This window comes from Platichthys flesus, chromosome 1, assembly GCF_949316205.1.
Source record: "Platichthys flesus chromosome 1, fPlaFle2.1, whole genome shotgun sequence".
NCBI lineage: Eukaryota > Metazoa > Chordata > Actinopteri > Pleuronectiformes > Pleuronectidae > Platichthys > Platichthys flesus.
The window spans coordinates 3,296,615-3,310,339 of NC_084945.1; the positions used below are offsets into that span (position 1 = coordinate 3,296,615).

Genomic DNA, 13,725 nt, shown 5'->3' on the forward strand with positions numbered 1-13,725 from the left:
CCACTTCCCATCACATTTCCCAGTTTCCCAGCTCCTGCATCATCTCCCCCCTGCCCCCTGGCCCGCCCCCTAATAACCTCCCCCCCGCCCCCCCAAATAAGTGTCTCTGCCCGCGCTCATACACAGGAGTCAGATTCCAGAATGTGTTGAATCAGGGCCATCCCCTTCCCGGGCCCTTGGGGAATGGACTTGCCGCATCGTTGCACATCAAGCACAGGGTGAAGTTGATTTGGTCTGATTTCCTCCCGTGGACAAACCATTAACTGATAACTGCGGCTTCCTCTGGGAACCATTCCCGATGACTCACCAAATGAAGGGGGCGCTCGCAGAGGGAGAGAGAGAGAGAGAGAGAGAGAGAGAGAGAGAGAGAGAGAGAGAGAGAGAAAGAGAGAGAGAGAGAGAGAGAGAGAAATATCAGCTTCAGAAATGAAGGCAGTCCTTCAGGGCCCGAATAACTACCTGCTATCAGCCGGCTGCTCAATTTCAGTATCAGCCGTCCAGCGCTGGATGATGAATCTGTTATCTGGGCTGTATCACATTATGATTTTTCTTCTTTTTTTATGATATAGCTATCCGGGTTTTTAGATTGCAGTCCTGAGGGCGGTGTTCTGAACGGGTCTGGGTTGGTTTAAATGGTGACAACTCTGCTGGAGCTACACTCTTAACCACATTGAGTGTCGCACTCTCAGGTTTACTGTAGAGAATCAAGCTTTAAAATTGAATGACTGCTTGTGAAAATGTAAATTGAGACATAGAGGGAGAGTGGGAGACATGTTCAGTTTGAATCTTTTAGCAGTGCCACAGGCGATAGGTGCACGCGCTCGCTGAGTGATGGATTTTTCCTTCTGATACTTGCATGTTTTCTGTGGGCAAAAAAAAAAAGGGAATAAAGGAAAATGTGATTTCTCTCTTTCAGAACGGCGTAGTGGAGTGTCGCAGGATCTTCTGTCCTCCGGCAAACTGCTCGGAGGACTCGCTGCCTGTGCACGTGGACGGGACCTGCTGCAAGAAGTGCAGACGTAAGTATCTGCAGCACGTGGTCACACAACCAAAGGGGAAGCACATGCTTTTCTCAGTGTGGTGGTGAAGCAGTAGAAGCAGGATGTTCGCTGATGGTAAAGACGGCATCGAGCGGAGGAGTGAGGAGATCCAGAGTTCAGAGGGGGATTCTCTTTCAGTCGTTCCGAAACCAAACACAGAAGAGCAGCAGATCACATGCAGGATCAAATCTGACCATGTGTGGGAGTCGTCTAGAATCATTTCATTATTTCCAGCAAAAAAAATCTGCAGGAAATAGATTTTTGAACCTCATCATGTGGTTTAAGGGTCAGAATTAGAATGCACTGGCTACAGATTATTAAAAATCTATGAACCACAGTCTCTTCTTTAAGTCTGAGTGAAGCTGAAGCTCCACTACTTCAAAGGTTACCCGCACATTTTAAAAACAGTGTATCTGCCACATCTCACTTCCTGTTGCTTCCCGCTCCTTGGGAGCAGCAGTCACATGACATTAGACGTGAAGCTTCCCTTCCACGATCTTCTTTGCCCAGTTTGAACTTCCTGTTTCGATCCAATTAACGTCTGTCGGCCAATGGAGACGCCGCTCCTCCTCCAACGCTGTTCCGCCGCCATTTTAGCTCGTTAGCACACTGCTAGCCCGGAAACACCCGAGAGTGGAAACGTAGCTTGAGCGTTAACTGTGAGAAGAAGGTGTCGCTTTTCCACATTTGAGCCAATTACCAATACTGTCAGTACCTGAATACAAGTGGCGATTTAAAACCACAACCACTGTCTATACAGCTTTTTGTTTTTGGAGCTGTGGCTCTACTGGTGCAATGAAACCGGAGGGAACTCTCTGCAGCAGCACAGATCACAGTCGCCTGATTTCCATGGAAGCTGAAGTGGAAGCACCACTTCTCGTATAGAGCACACGGGTCTGCTAACTGCTCGCAGACCCACGAACAACTGTGTCTCTCTCTCGCTCTCTCGCTACACTGCAAAAAAAAAAAAAAACACTAACTCCCTGAGGTGTAGTCCATCTTTGAATAATTCCAGCCCTCCTCTGCCTCCCTCCATCCCTGCGCTCACTCTTTCTTCTTCCTCTTCCTCCCCTACGCACATCAGAGCTCTGGCACAGAGGAACGAGGGAGCGGCGCTCCAGAGCGATCCGTGGTCCTCCCCTCTAGAGAGGAGGAAAGCAGGGCGTCGTATCATATGCTTCATTTTCTATTTCTGCTGTATCGCCGGAGGAATATGCAGAAGGGTCTGCTCTGTTGTATTCTTAATGCACTGATACACTTCCTCTCCACTCATGCACACTGGCCAAGAACAAGTTGGTTTCTAATGGAATTAGCTCTGCAGAACTTCAGGCTGAAACTTTTTTTTTAAAAGCATTACTCATTTTTGTTGAAAGTCCTGCAGGAGCTTATATTACCGGCCGAGGAGGTCTTCTGCTTCTGGTGTTTCATAGTTACTGTGCTCATCTTAAATGGGGGGGAGTGATACCGACGCAGTTGTTTTTGTTTTTCCACAGCGAAGTGCACCTACATGGGCCAGACGTTCTCTGAGGGCCAGCGCTTCTTGTCCCGGAGCTGCAGGGAATGCAAGGTAACTTCACATCGAGCATTTGTTCCTCCAGCCTCCGCTTTGCAATCCGATCCCCGTGCGGCTCGTTCCTTTCAGGATGTGTGTGGTGGAATGCTCTGTGTGTTATTCAATTAGCCAGCAGGCCTTATTGGTTTCCCCTCCCTGTCCCAGTCCGTTCAATCTGCCTGTCTTTTCTCCCCTGTAATGGTGAGATATCCAGGTAATTAGAGTAACTTATGAACACAGCAACACAAAGGCCTGATTTAAATTGGGGCTTCATCACTGCATGGATTCTAATTAAAGCCATTAGTCCAGTTCAGCGTAGAACAGAGGTGAGCTTCCTCTGCTCAGGGGCCATTTTTCTGTGAAGAGAAAAAACATCTTTTGATAAATCACCACTAGTGGTTTGTATTTGTGATTCCTCACAAAGAGCCGCACTGTGGATTCCTCCCCTCGTTATTATCCCTCGGAGACTCTGAACCATCACTATGTTGTCTGGAAGCTTGAAGCAATTAGAGGCGTCCTCTTCTCCTGGATGTGAAAGCTGCTAAATGACAGATTTGTAGACAAATTATTTTTGGTCGTCTTATTTTGATACTCTCAGGGGTTTCATGTAGTCTCATATATTCCGGGATCCTTTAATCTCAGCAGGAGACGTCAACATGTTACGAAAGTGAACACGGATGTTTGTTTCTTTTGGGGAGGTTGATGTTTTGACCTTTGCTCCATTCCCTCGCCCCCAACAGTGGAGAGGTAGGAAGTGGGAACAGAAGCAGATAGTATAAGCATTGACATTTGGAGAGAGAGAGACGGGCAATATCAATTTATTTTAAGATAATGTGTGAAAGGATTAAATCATCCACCATTAAAGTAAAGTTAGAGTGTTTTAGTGAGTTTTGCATCTTTTAGGCCACATATCTAATATGCTTTGAATTATAATTTGCATTTTCCCCGAAAGGGTTCCCTCCGTTGACAAATAAAACTTGACACCTTAAAAATAATTTCACACATGAAATGGTTTTCTCCCTGTCACATAAACTTTAGACAGTGGAAATTGTATTTTATTCTGAAAGGCTCTAATTTATTATGATCATCATTTCTATTTGTTAGATCAAACAAAGAGAAAGCCTTAAGGATTCCGTGATGGAGCCACTTGCTGATGCAAAGGAACCAGTGTTGTTATTGGCAATTAGTAAAGTAAATTAACCTGTAGGGGGCAGCCATTTGCAGTCACTCCCCTGTAATTGATGTTTTGGTCTCTACCACCTGCCGACACATCCGTCTGTCACTCATAGAACTCAACCAGGCAGCTCTTACTCTGACGAGGAGCTCGGGGGTTCATCACACTTCCTGCTCCTCGCTGGTGTTTGGTCATTTTTACCCCATCGGTTCTCAGGGTGAGCGGAGCCCTGCTGTCCTCCCTGATCTGTGGATGTGGGGGTGACTCTCTCTCTCTCTCTCTCTCTCCCTCTGTTCTCCCCCCCGGCTTGGCCCGGCTCCTCAGTGCCGTGGCCCTCACCTGTTGCTACAGTCTAGATAATAAATGGAAAACACTGCTGAAGACCAGAGCAATAGAGGAACAGGTGCAGAGGTGTTATGGACATTTCCATTCCTTGACATAACTGTGTCTGTTATATGTTGATGCTTTTTAAAGGTTTAAAAGACTATTAATGGAAAATCTCAAGTGCTGGAAAACAGTGAGAGCTCTGCAGTCTGATCTCTTTGTAAAGAATATTTGGGGTTGCTTAAAGAAAACCTGAGAAGCTTTACTTCCTCTTCCTTTCCTCTCTCCACTTTCTGTCCATTAATTCAGCAAGAATGACAAGAAGCTGATCTTTTCAGCCTCAAACTCAAACTTTTATATACACAAAGATCCTTTAAACACTCTAGGAAAGAATCAACTGTCACCTCCTTATAGCAACAAATGGTGTAAGCATATAAAATAACCATGTGGGAGAGTGTTATAGAGTAAGAGTTAATGTTATGTGTTTATTTATGAATGAATAAGGAGTGTTAGGGATTTGAATTGCTTCTTCATTAGGAGCTGTTGTGTCTATTTGTTTTGTATATCCCAGGGAGGGAGATGTCACCCAGTTGTATCTGCGTGTGTTTCCTCTGGTGCATGTGTCTGCTGCTCACTGTGTATTCATATTCATATTCATATCCACCTCATGGATCTGAGCCGCCACACGGCCTTTACTTTCCACCTCCTCGTTGTCATGGCAGCCGGATTCAGACCCGAAATATATATTATTATTTTTACATATCGGAAAATTCATCGTTTTAACTGTGAGTGTGGTCTCATACGTTCCCAAAGCAGAGTCAACCTCACCATGTTGGAATCAAGAGGTTCAAACTGGCAAAACTTAGCCACTGGCCTTTGTGTTAGATTAATTAAAAAACATTTTATAAACCTAAAAGTATAAAAAATAAAAAGCAGGGTTACGGTTGGATTAATTTGCAGAGCTGCAAAACAGGAGAGTTTAATATTTCAAACGTTTTCTGAATCCAATTTAACACATTCATATAATGATCGACTGATTTGCTGTAGCCACAGTTGTCTGTATGTCTCAAGTTGAATTCAACCCATCAAACGGTACCTTGTCAACCTGCTTGTTATTATTACAATATGTTTAGTGTATGAATCTAAGCTGTGTTTCATTTCCCATCATGTAGACAATATCAAAAATCCAGGACAATATGTATATTAAATGGAGGAACTATGGCGTATGGAGGAAGAAGAGGAAAGAGCGAAGGGCGCCACTGTGCACCAATTACAACATCAGTTTTTTTTTCATAATGGCATTTTTATTTACCTTGAAATATTTGTTTGGGTTTATTTTTGTAGTAAAATATTAATTCTATAGACTATTTTACTAAAATTCTGCAAGGCTTCAAACCACCTTCTAAAGTTCAATGTGTAGAAATTGCAATGAAAGAATAGATAAATGTTTTTGCTGGTCTCCTTAAAGAATGTTTTTAAGTTTCATTAAATGTATTGTCATATGGAGGACCATACATGACATAAGTAAAAATAAATAAATAAATAAATGTATAAATAAATACAGAAATAAATAAATAAATGAATAAATAAAAATGGAAATAAATACAGAAATAAATAAATAAATATGTTAATACCAAAAGAAATGTCAAAAGAAATGTCTTAAATATATTTTAACATTTATTTTTTCCCTGATACATTTCCTTTGCATTTGCAGTGTCCTTATGCTAATGAGAAAGGCGGGCCTAACCGCAGTCTCATGCAGGATTGGTCACAGGAGTGTAATGATCCAGCCCTACTACTTCTGCCTTTCAATGCTGGTGTCCAGTAGCTGTTTGGGACGTTGAGCCAGTTCACACTTAAAATGAACTAGTTCAAGTTCAGAGGGTTAGTTAAGGTTATTTTTTATTGGGATGATTTAGGTGTCAGTAGTCCTGACTGTGAGCGACACGTCTCGTGTTGTACTGAGCACAAGGAGCGAGCTGAGAGGAGGAGGAGGAAACAGAAACTCCAGCTCGGTACAAACCACCTGCCGCCTCTGCTCTGAACATGAAGCCGCTGATCTCTGAGCAGATGTGACCAGAGAAGCTCTGTGTTTTCACTGTTTCCACAGAGTCACTAACTGGCTGTTTCACGGTGAAGAGCTCAATCTCAGTCACTGCCCGTGTCTCTGAGCGAGTGTGTGGCGGAGCGCAGGGGCTGTGTGTGTGTAGCTCAGTTGACCAATCCTGCTCGAGACTGAGGTTAGGCCCGCCTTTCTCATTAGCATAAGGACACTGAAATCGAAAAATAAAAGTTGGAATAAATGTGGAAATAAATAAATAAATATGGAAATAAATGCAGAATTAAATAAATCAATGTCTTAAACTTATTTCCACATTTATTTATTTATTTCCACTTTTATTGTAACTTTTATTTATTTCCACGTTTATTTATTTCCACATTTCAGTGTCCTTATGCTAATGAGAAAGGCGGGCCTAACCTCAGTCTCGAGCAGGATTGGTCAACTGAGCTACACACACACAGCCCCTGCGCTCCGTCACACACTCGCTCAGAGACACGGGCAGTGACTGAGACTTGAGCACTTGAGCCAGTTAGTGACTCTGTGGAACAGTGGAAACAGTGGAAACACAGAGCTTCTCTGGTCACATCTGCTCAGAGATCAGCGGCTTCATGTTCAGAGCAGAGGCGGCAGGTGGTTTGTACCGAGCTGGAGTTTCTGTTTCCTCCTCCTCCTCTCGGCTCGCTCATTGTGCTCAGTACAACACGAGACGTGTCGCTCACAGTCAGGACTACTGACACCTAAATCATCCCAATAAAAAATAACCTTAACTAACCCTCTGAACTTGAACTAGTTCATTTTAAGTGTGAACTGGCTCAACGTCCCAAACAGCTACTGGACACCAGCATTGAAAGGCAGAAGTAGTAGGGCTGGATCATTACACTCCTGTGACCAATCCTGCATGAGACTGCGGTTAGGCCCTCCTTTCTCATTAGCATAAGGACACTGCAAATGCAAAGGAAATGTATCAGGGAAAAAATAAATGTTAAAATATATTTAAGACATTTCTTTTGACATTTCTTTTGGTATTAACATATTTATTTATTTATTTCTGTATTTATTTATTTATTTCCATTTTTATTTATTCATTTATTTATTTATTTCTGTATTTATTTATACATTTATTTATTTATTTATTTTTACTTATGTCATGTATGGTCCTCCATATTGTCATGGTGGAAAAGGTGAAATGTTCAAAGGGATTGTATCCGTGCATGTCCCTAACTTAGCCAATCACCAATAAATGGTTTGAATATTAACCATAATATCAATATCCTGCCTGTGTCCCTCCAGAGCGGCCTGATGATCAAAGTGTCAGAAAGTTGTCCGGAGCTCAACTGCACGACCGGCGAGCAGATCCTACCGGACGGCCGATGCTGCAACGTGTGCAGAGGTAAGACTTCCCCCCCCCCCCCCCCCCCCCGTCATTCACTCTCCACAGTCGCATGAATCACTCTGTCGTTGGACACACCCCCCACACACCCCCACCCCCGCCTGCTGCTGCATGGAGCCAACACAGCCAGTCGTCCGGATGCTGATTCAGGCTGTGCCTCTGCAATGAATATGTTTTCTCCCTTTTCAACCGGGTATGAATGCTTCTTGGCTGCAGTACCTACCGGAGCAGATTGGTCTGTCTGCTGTAAGGCACCTGCTAGGCCAATTTGCCTGAGTCCCGCTGCTTTGGCAGGGAGGTACTACAGGGTAAATAGCCACCGGTAATTCAGTAAATACATTGAATAAACAAACCGTAGGAGGCTGTCAGCCACGGAGCCATTATGAGAGGAACCCAGGGCAGATTCTGAGCAGAGGACACTGCCGTCTCGTTTGGGTAAGATAAGCAGCAGGGCCCGGATTCACAGGGAAGACCAAAATGCAGGGATGAGGAAAAAACAGAAAAGGAAAAATACCTTTTTTAAAGATGCGGGGAGGAAAAGGGAAGATGAGAGAGAAGAGGAGTTGGCAGCGAGGAGAGGAGAAGGAAAGAGGATATAAAGTCTTAGAGCTGCTCTGTTGAAAAGAACAGAGGGAAGGGAGTGCATTCAAAGCACATGAGAGGGTAAGAGCTGATGTGTTGAGAGAACAGTCAGGAGTCGGATGAAGAGAGAAAGTACCCGAGGAGAGGAAGAGGAAGAGAGAGAAGCTGATAAGAATTAGGGAAGATTTAAAAAAGGCAAGATAGAGGTGCAGCGAGAGAGAGGAGAGAGAGGAGAGTTTAGTCTGTAAGAAGCAACAATTAAAGATTAGAGTCCCGGCTCCTCCTCTTCTCCTCCTCTTCCTCTCTCTTTCCCTCACACTCACACCCCGAGGCAGTAAAAAGTCAGAGCTGCTCATTATTTCCAAATCATCTGCAGACCTCTTCTCCACTTTGTGACTCAGGGCTTTGCCTCTGCTCGCAAATTTACTCCAGCCTCAGTATTAAGTCCACAAAGTCGCTCTCTGTTAAATTGGTAATCATACAGCTGTCGGTTGTCGGAGTGTTTGCACCCCTCTGTTTCTTACTGGGATGGATTTTCCCGCCGAATTCTGTGCTTTGCAAATTAAACCTTGGTACAACTCAGTAGAGCTCATATCTCAGCCAAGGAAAAGATATGATTTCAGTTTGAGATCAAAAATCCATCCATAGGAAATAGGTGAAAAGGTCCAAAAAATGTTTAGTATAAGTATTATATCTAGTAAAGTTAAGTGTACAAAAAAACACTTCCTGGATTTGCCACCTGATCTCAATCTGCAAAAAAATATCATAAGAGTTGTTTTCCACAAATTTCCCTTTAATATGATTTTAATATGATTACAGGGCCTTTGATGGATATGAAACAACACTATATGCTCACGTTACACAATTAATGACATTCATATCAACTCACAAAGACCAGTTAAAATAGGATCAGACCATCTGATGCAGAGAAGCAGGTACAGACACCAAACGAACTTGCTGAGGTGAAAACCTAAACCCACCGGCTGAGTTATGGATCTGGTGTTCATGTCCTCTCAGGGTTTCTGGAGCAGGATTCCACTTTCCACATGCACTCACCTGTGTTCTCTCTGTCCGTGGACATTAAACCCCCCCTTCTTTGGCGTGTGGGGAAGAATAATGCAGACACAGCTCTTTCCACAGTAATGGCTCCCCAGGCTCCCCCCCGTCTCTCAGGGCTTTTATGTGCCGCCAGTCTGTCACTCATTACAGGACATGATGGGTGGCATCAGCCTGCACCTGCTGGAGACAATCATCTCTGTCTGTCCCCTCACACCACGGATTCTCAGCTCGTCTGTGATGTCACGATTCTGTGCACGTGCAGGACCTCGGTGTGGGGTTGAGTTTGGATTTAAAGAAGCACGGTGGCACACGGGCGGTGCACTGGTGCCGCGCCAGTTGGACACAGTTTGATTCCCGGCAGCAAGCCTGAAAAAAGTGCATTAGATTCTCATGGAGATGTTTTCTCTAAAACAGAATAACAAGAATACATCTGCTGTTGTTGAAGTAGAGCATTATAAAACACGACAAAATAGTGACAACACAATGTACACACACACTGTGACTGTCACTCTGTTGTGACGTTGATGTTAATTGTGTACTGTTTGTTATTCTCGATGTGTGTGTTTGCAAGCTTTCATGGAAAACAATGCTCCACATCGTAAACATTGTAAATCAGACGTCTTGTCAGAAGCAAAGTTCCTCTTTTGTTTGCTTTTCATCCACAGTGACGTCTTTTGCTCGTGTGTGAACAGATTATCTCTCGGCCGTCGGGCGTGAGCACATCTTCAGATCCGAAGTAAATCCAGCCTTCCTCCGTCCCTCTCTCTCAGGTTATGACTTCTGCGCAGAGGGACTCATTTGTGGAGAAAACTCCGAGTGCAAAAACCGGAATACCAGAGCAGAGTGTGAATGCAAGAGCGGCTACGCCTCGATCCACGGGGACTCCACTTACTGTGAAGGTAGGACCGAAGCCCGGGCCGAGGCTCGTGTGACTGACTCATTATGTTTATTAGCTGGAGATGTTAAGAGCAGGACGGGTGAGCGTTGATTCCCTGCTCGGTGGGACTCGACGCCGAGTGAGGCCTGGAGGAAGGAGGAGGATGGACCGAGAGGGGAATAGGATTTGTTGTGATGCAATGTTGTTGGCTGGGAAATTGTGTTTGTGGTGTGACTGGTTTCATGAAGCAAGAGGATTCGTGGATTATGAGGAAAGGGCAAATAATGATTTTTCCATTTGTGTATTTGTCCATTAATGATATTTTACGGCGTTGAGGACATTGAAAGGTTTTAAAACTGTATTTCTGGTTCCTATTTGTCATTTCTCTCATTTCTGTCAAAAACGTCCAACGCTGAAATGTCTATATATGATAATGCAGCTATGAGCTTGATGTATGATGCTGTGATGTGAAGTTCCAGGTCTTGTTCCCTTGATGGCTCAAGCCACATGGGTTGTGTCTCTGCAGATTTATACATGTAGTGTTAAGAGACAGATTCACACTCAAGAGCTTTGTTGTTGTTAGAAAATCAACAAGAGAAGAGACAACAACAAGGAAATGTGGACAAAAGAAAACATGTCGTAAATGGAGACACTTTCTAAATTGGTTCAGTGGCCTTTGTATGGAATGCAGAAGAAGTATCACTAACAAAAAGAAAAGTCTGTATTTGGGACGAGGTCTTCACGTTTCCTGGAAAACGTATCATCTGGGTTTGGAGACGTATTACTCGACTGGGATTCTGTCCACGTCTGGTTCTGGACTCTGCAGATTGACTCCCTCGGACTCGGAGGACGAGTGATAGCGCTAATGGCCGCATTAGATTAGATAAAGAGGATTTGCTCGCTTGTCTTTGGGCCGGAGCCGCGACTCGCTGAACACACTGAACACACTGGACGCTCTGGAAGCTGCGTAGCCGCGAGCCGCTCTGTGTGCTGCTCTGTGTTTGATCTGCATGGTAAAGAGGTTTACCCAGAGCTCCACTCTCATCCACCACGGTCCCTCACCATGTGAGTGGGAGCCGGCAGACGCCCGTTGTCAGATCAACTTTTTTTAAATCGTGCAGCCGCGGCTCTATTTGCTACGGCGGCATTATCCACGTTTGGGGGTGGGGGGGGGGGGATGCTCCCTTAAAGCAGCTCAAACTTCCATTGCAAGTGGATTAGCTGGGATCCTGCTGTACAGTGTGGGGATGTGTGACATGGCTGCACCCTCACCTCCAGCGGTAATGGGTTTAGAGGAACATCTGAGTTCTAAACACAGCTGAGCAGCATGTCACTGGTATCCTGATAGATCCGGTTGTGTGTTCTACAAACAGAGAGTCGTCCCTGGCTTTGTCTCCAAGCTGACATGAAACCCGATTATTGTTTCCCCCTGAATGTTTTAATATGCGGCTGAATGATTGAACATGAGATTATTTATTTACTTATTTACCAGAGGATTTCAGTGGAGTCTTATCTGTGCCTGGTTTCTCTCGCTCTGTCACATTGTGGACTCTCTCCCTCTCTCCTGGAGGGAATGAGGTGTGTTATCTGTTGTGAGAGGTTATATTGAAATTTCTCTCGGCTTAAAACAGGAGGAGGATTTTTCCTGTTTCTGGATCATGTGTTTTTACTCGACTACGTCCGGATCTCGACCCGTCGACTGAGTTTTGCTCTGGTTCCACTTCGTTTGTTCCCAAAACAACAAGAGACGGTTAATGTTACATTTCATACTTGATTACATCCACTGCACTTTTACTCCTGATTCAAATGAATGTGAATTAAATACATGTGCGGCACAGTGTGACGTAGTGGGTGGACCTGCAGCAAGAAGGTTCCCAGTAGGGTTTCTGTGGGTTCTCCAGTTTCCTCCCAGTCCAAACTCAATTCAAGACTCCAAACTGATCACAGGTGAGAATGTGAATTGGTTGTTTGTCGGATGAATTGATGGATAAGATGTGATATTTCAAAATGAAACACCTTTACAATTGTATGCTTTAATTGTCAAAGTGCTAACATTAGCTATTGTCTGTACAGTAGCTAAAGGGTGGACAACAATTTGTCAGTTTTCAACTTGCAACCTTTAACATGATCCTTTAGATATATGAGCATTTGTGCTAACGGAATTCATTTTTTTCACCTTTTGAGAATAATTTGTAAGCAGCAAGTTCCACGAGAGCCATTTGTTGGATAATGCTCAATAAAATAAATCTGTAATCCTCAGCGTTTAGAGAATAACTGAAGTTACACGATCGTCTCTAAAAATATTTGGACATTTATCCACCACCCATGCAGAGAGTGAGTTGAATCCAGCTCTGCAACATCTATTGTGTGTGTGTTCCAGTTTTGCCAGATTTATGACCCTGAGAAGAAAAGGCTGTGTTTTTGATGAAAATGTTTTTGTGTGGTGCGAGAAGCCTGAGGATCTGCAGCATGTTGTGTGTCTGCTGCAGCATGTTGTGTATCTGCCACAGCGTGTTGTGTGTCTGCAGCAGCATGTTGTGTATCTGCCACAGCGTGTTGTGTGTCTGCAGCAGCATGTTGTGTATCTGCCACAGCGTGTTGTGTGTCTGCTGCAGCATGTTGTGTATCTGCTGCAGCGTGTTGTGTGTCTGCAGCAGCATGTTGTGTGTCTGCAGCAGCGTTTTCAGCGTCTGCTGCAGAGTGTTGTGTGTCTGCTGTAGTGTGTTGTGTGTCTGCTGCAGCGTGTTGTGTGTCTGCTGCAGCGTGTTGTGTGTCTGCTGCAGCGTGTTGTGTGTCTGCCGCAGCGTGTTGTGTCTCTGCCGCAGCATGTACGACACAGACCTGATTTCTTCACCCAGCGTGAGCACGTGTTGAAGGTTTTATTATTCAAAGCCATCTGCCTGATCTCAGAGAACCCACAAATGTGTGTGATATGCAGAATTTGCACACGTGTAGCAACACAAACACACGCTAGTGACGGTTGGAGCCGCTCTCTCCTGCCCACCACCGCCTGCGTGTTTATCTCCTCCATTAAAGATGGATCACAGCATATGGGCTGACATCTTTCTGGATTCTGGAGATGAGTCCGGTTGCAAGGCGGCGCTCTGCAGACTGGATGTGAGGACGGCTGCTGCTCCTCTTCTCTGCAGCTCTGGAAACTCTTTCTCATCCCGGGCAGCCTGAGAGAAGTCGGTGGTCTCTATTGATCCGTCCTGTCAACACTCACCGACTCAAAGGCTCCAGCCGGGCGAACTGCCGCCGCGCCGCCCGGCTGCTGCCACAGCCTGAGTGCGTGGAGCAGCTCGAGGGACAGAGCGTCAGCCGAGCTGCTCTGAATGAGGTGACAGTTCGGTCTGAAGGCCGCGGTGATCGGCGCGACCTTTAGCTTTGCTCCCATTAGCTTCTTTCACGTCCACCGAGGTGTGAGAGTGACATGGATATAAGTGTGTATCTTATGTGAAGCTTGTAATATCATCGCGTTGGTTTGATTCCCATCATCTTACTTTCTGACCTCAGGAGCTGAAGCTGTTTCACTCGCTTCCTGGAAAGTTGTGACTTCACTTTGTAAATACTTTACAGGAAAGTGTGGACGTTCATTAGTAAGTTTTACAGGGTTCCTACTTCATCAAGACCTGGAAAGTCATGGATTTTTAAAAGGTGTTTTT

General features: G+C 44.8%; 1 protein-coding gene across 2 annotated transcripts in view; it reads left to right on the plus strand.

Annotated features, from left to right (window-relative positions):
* LOC133957167 (protein kinase C-binding protein NELL1-like) overlaps positions 1-13,725 on the plus strand; it is a 198,575-nt gene that overhangs the window by 70,437 nt on the left and 114,413 nt on the right. For both annotated transcript variants that reach the window (XM_062392661.1, XM_062392738.1), the window contains exons 9-12: positions 917-1,019; positions 2,534-2,607; positions 7,443-7,542; positions 9,954-10,082. In XM_062392661.1, coding sequence (XP_062248645.1) covers positions 917-1,019; positions 2,534-2,607; positions 7,443-7,542; positions 9,954-10,082 — 406 coding nt within the window. The remainder of the gene's footprint in view (positions 1-916; positions 1,020-2,533; positions 2,608-7,442; positions 7,543-9,953; positions 10,083-13,725) is intronic.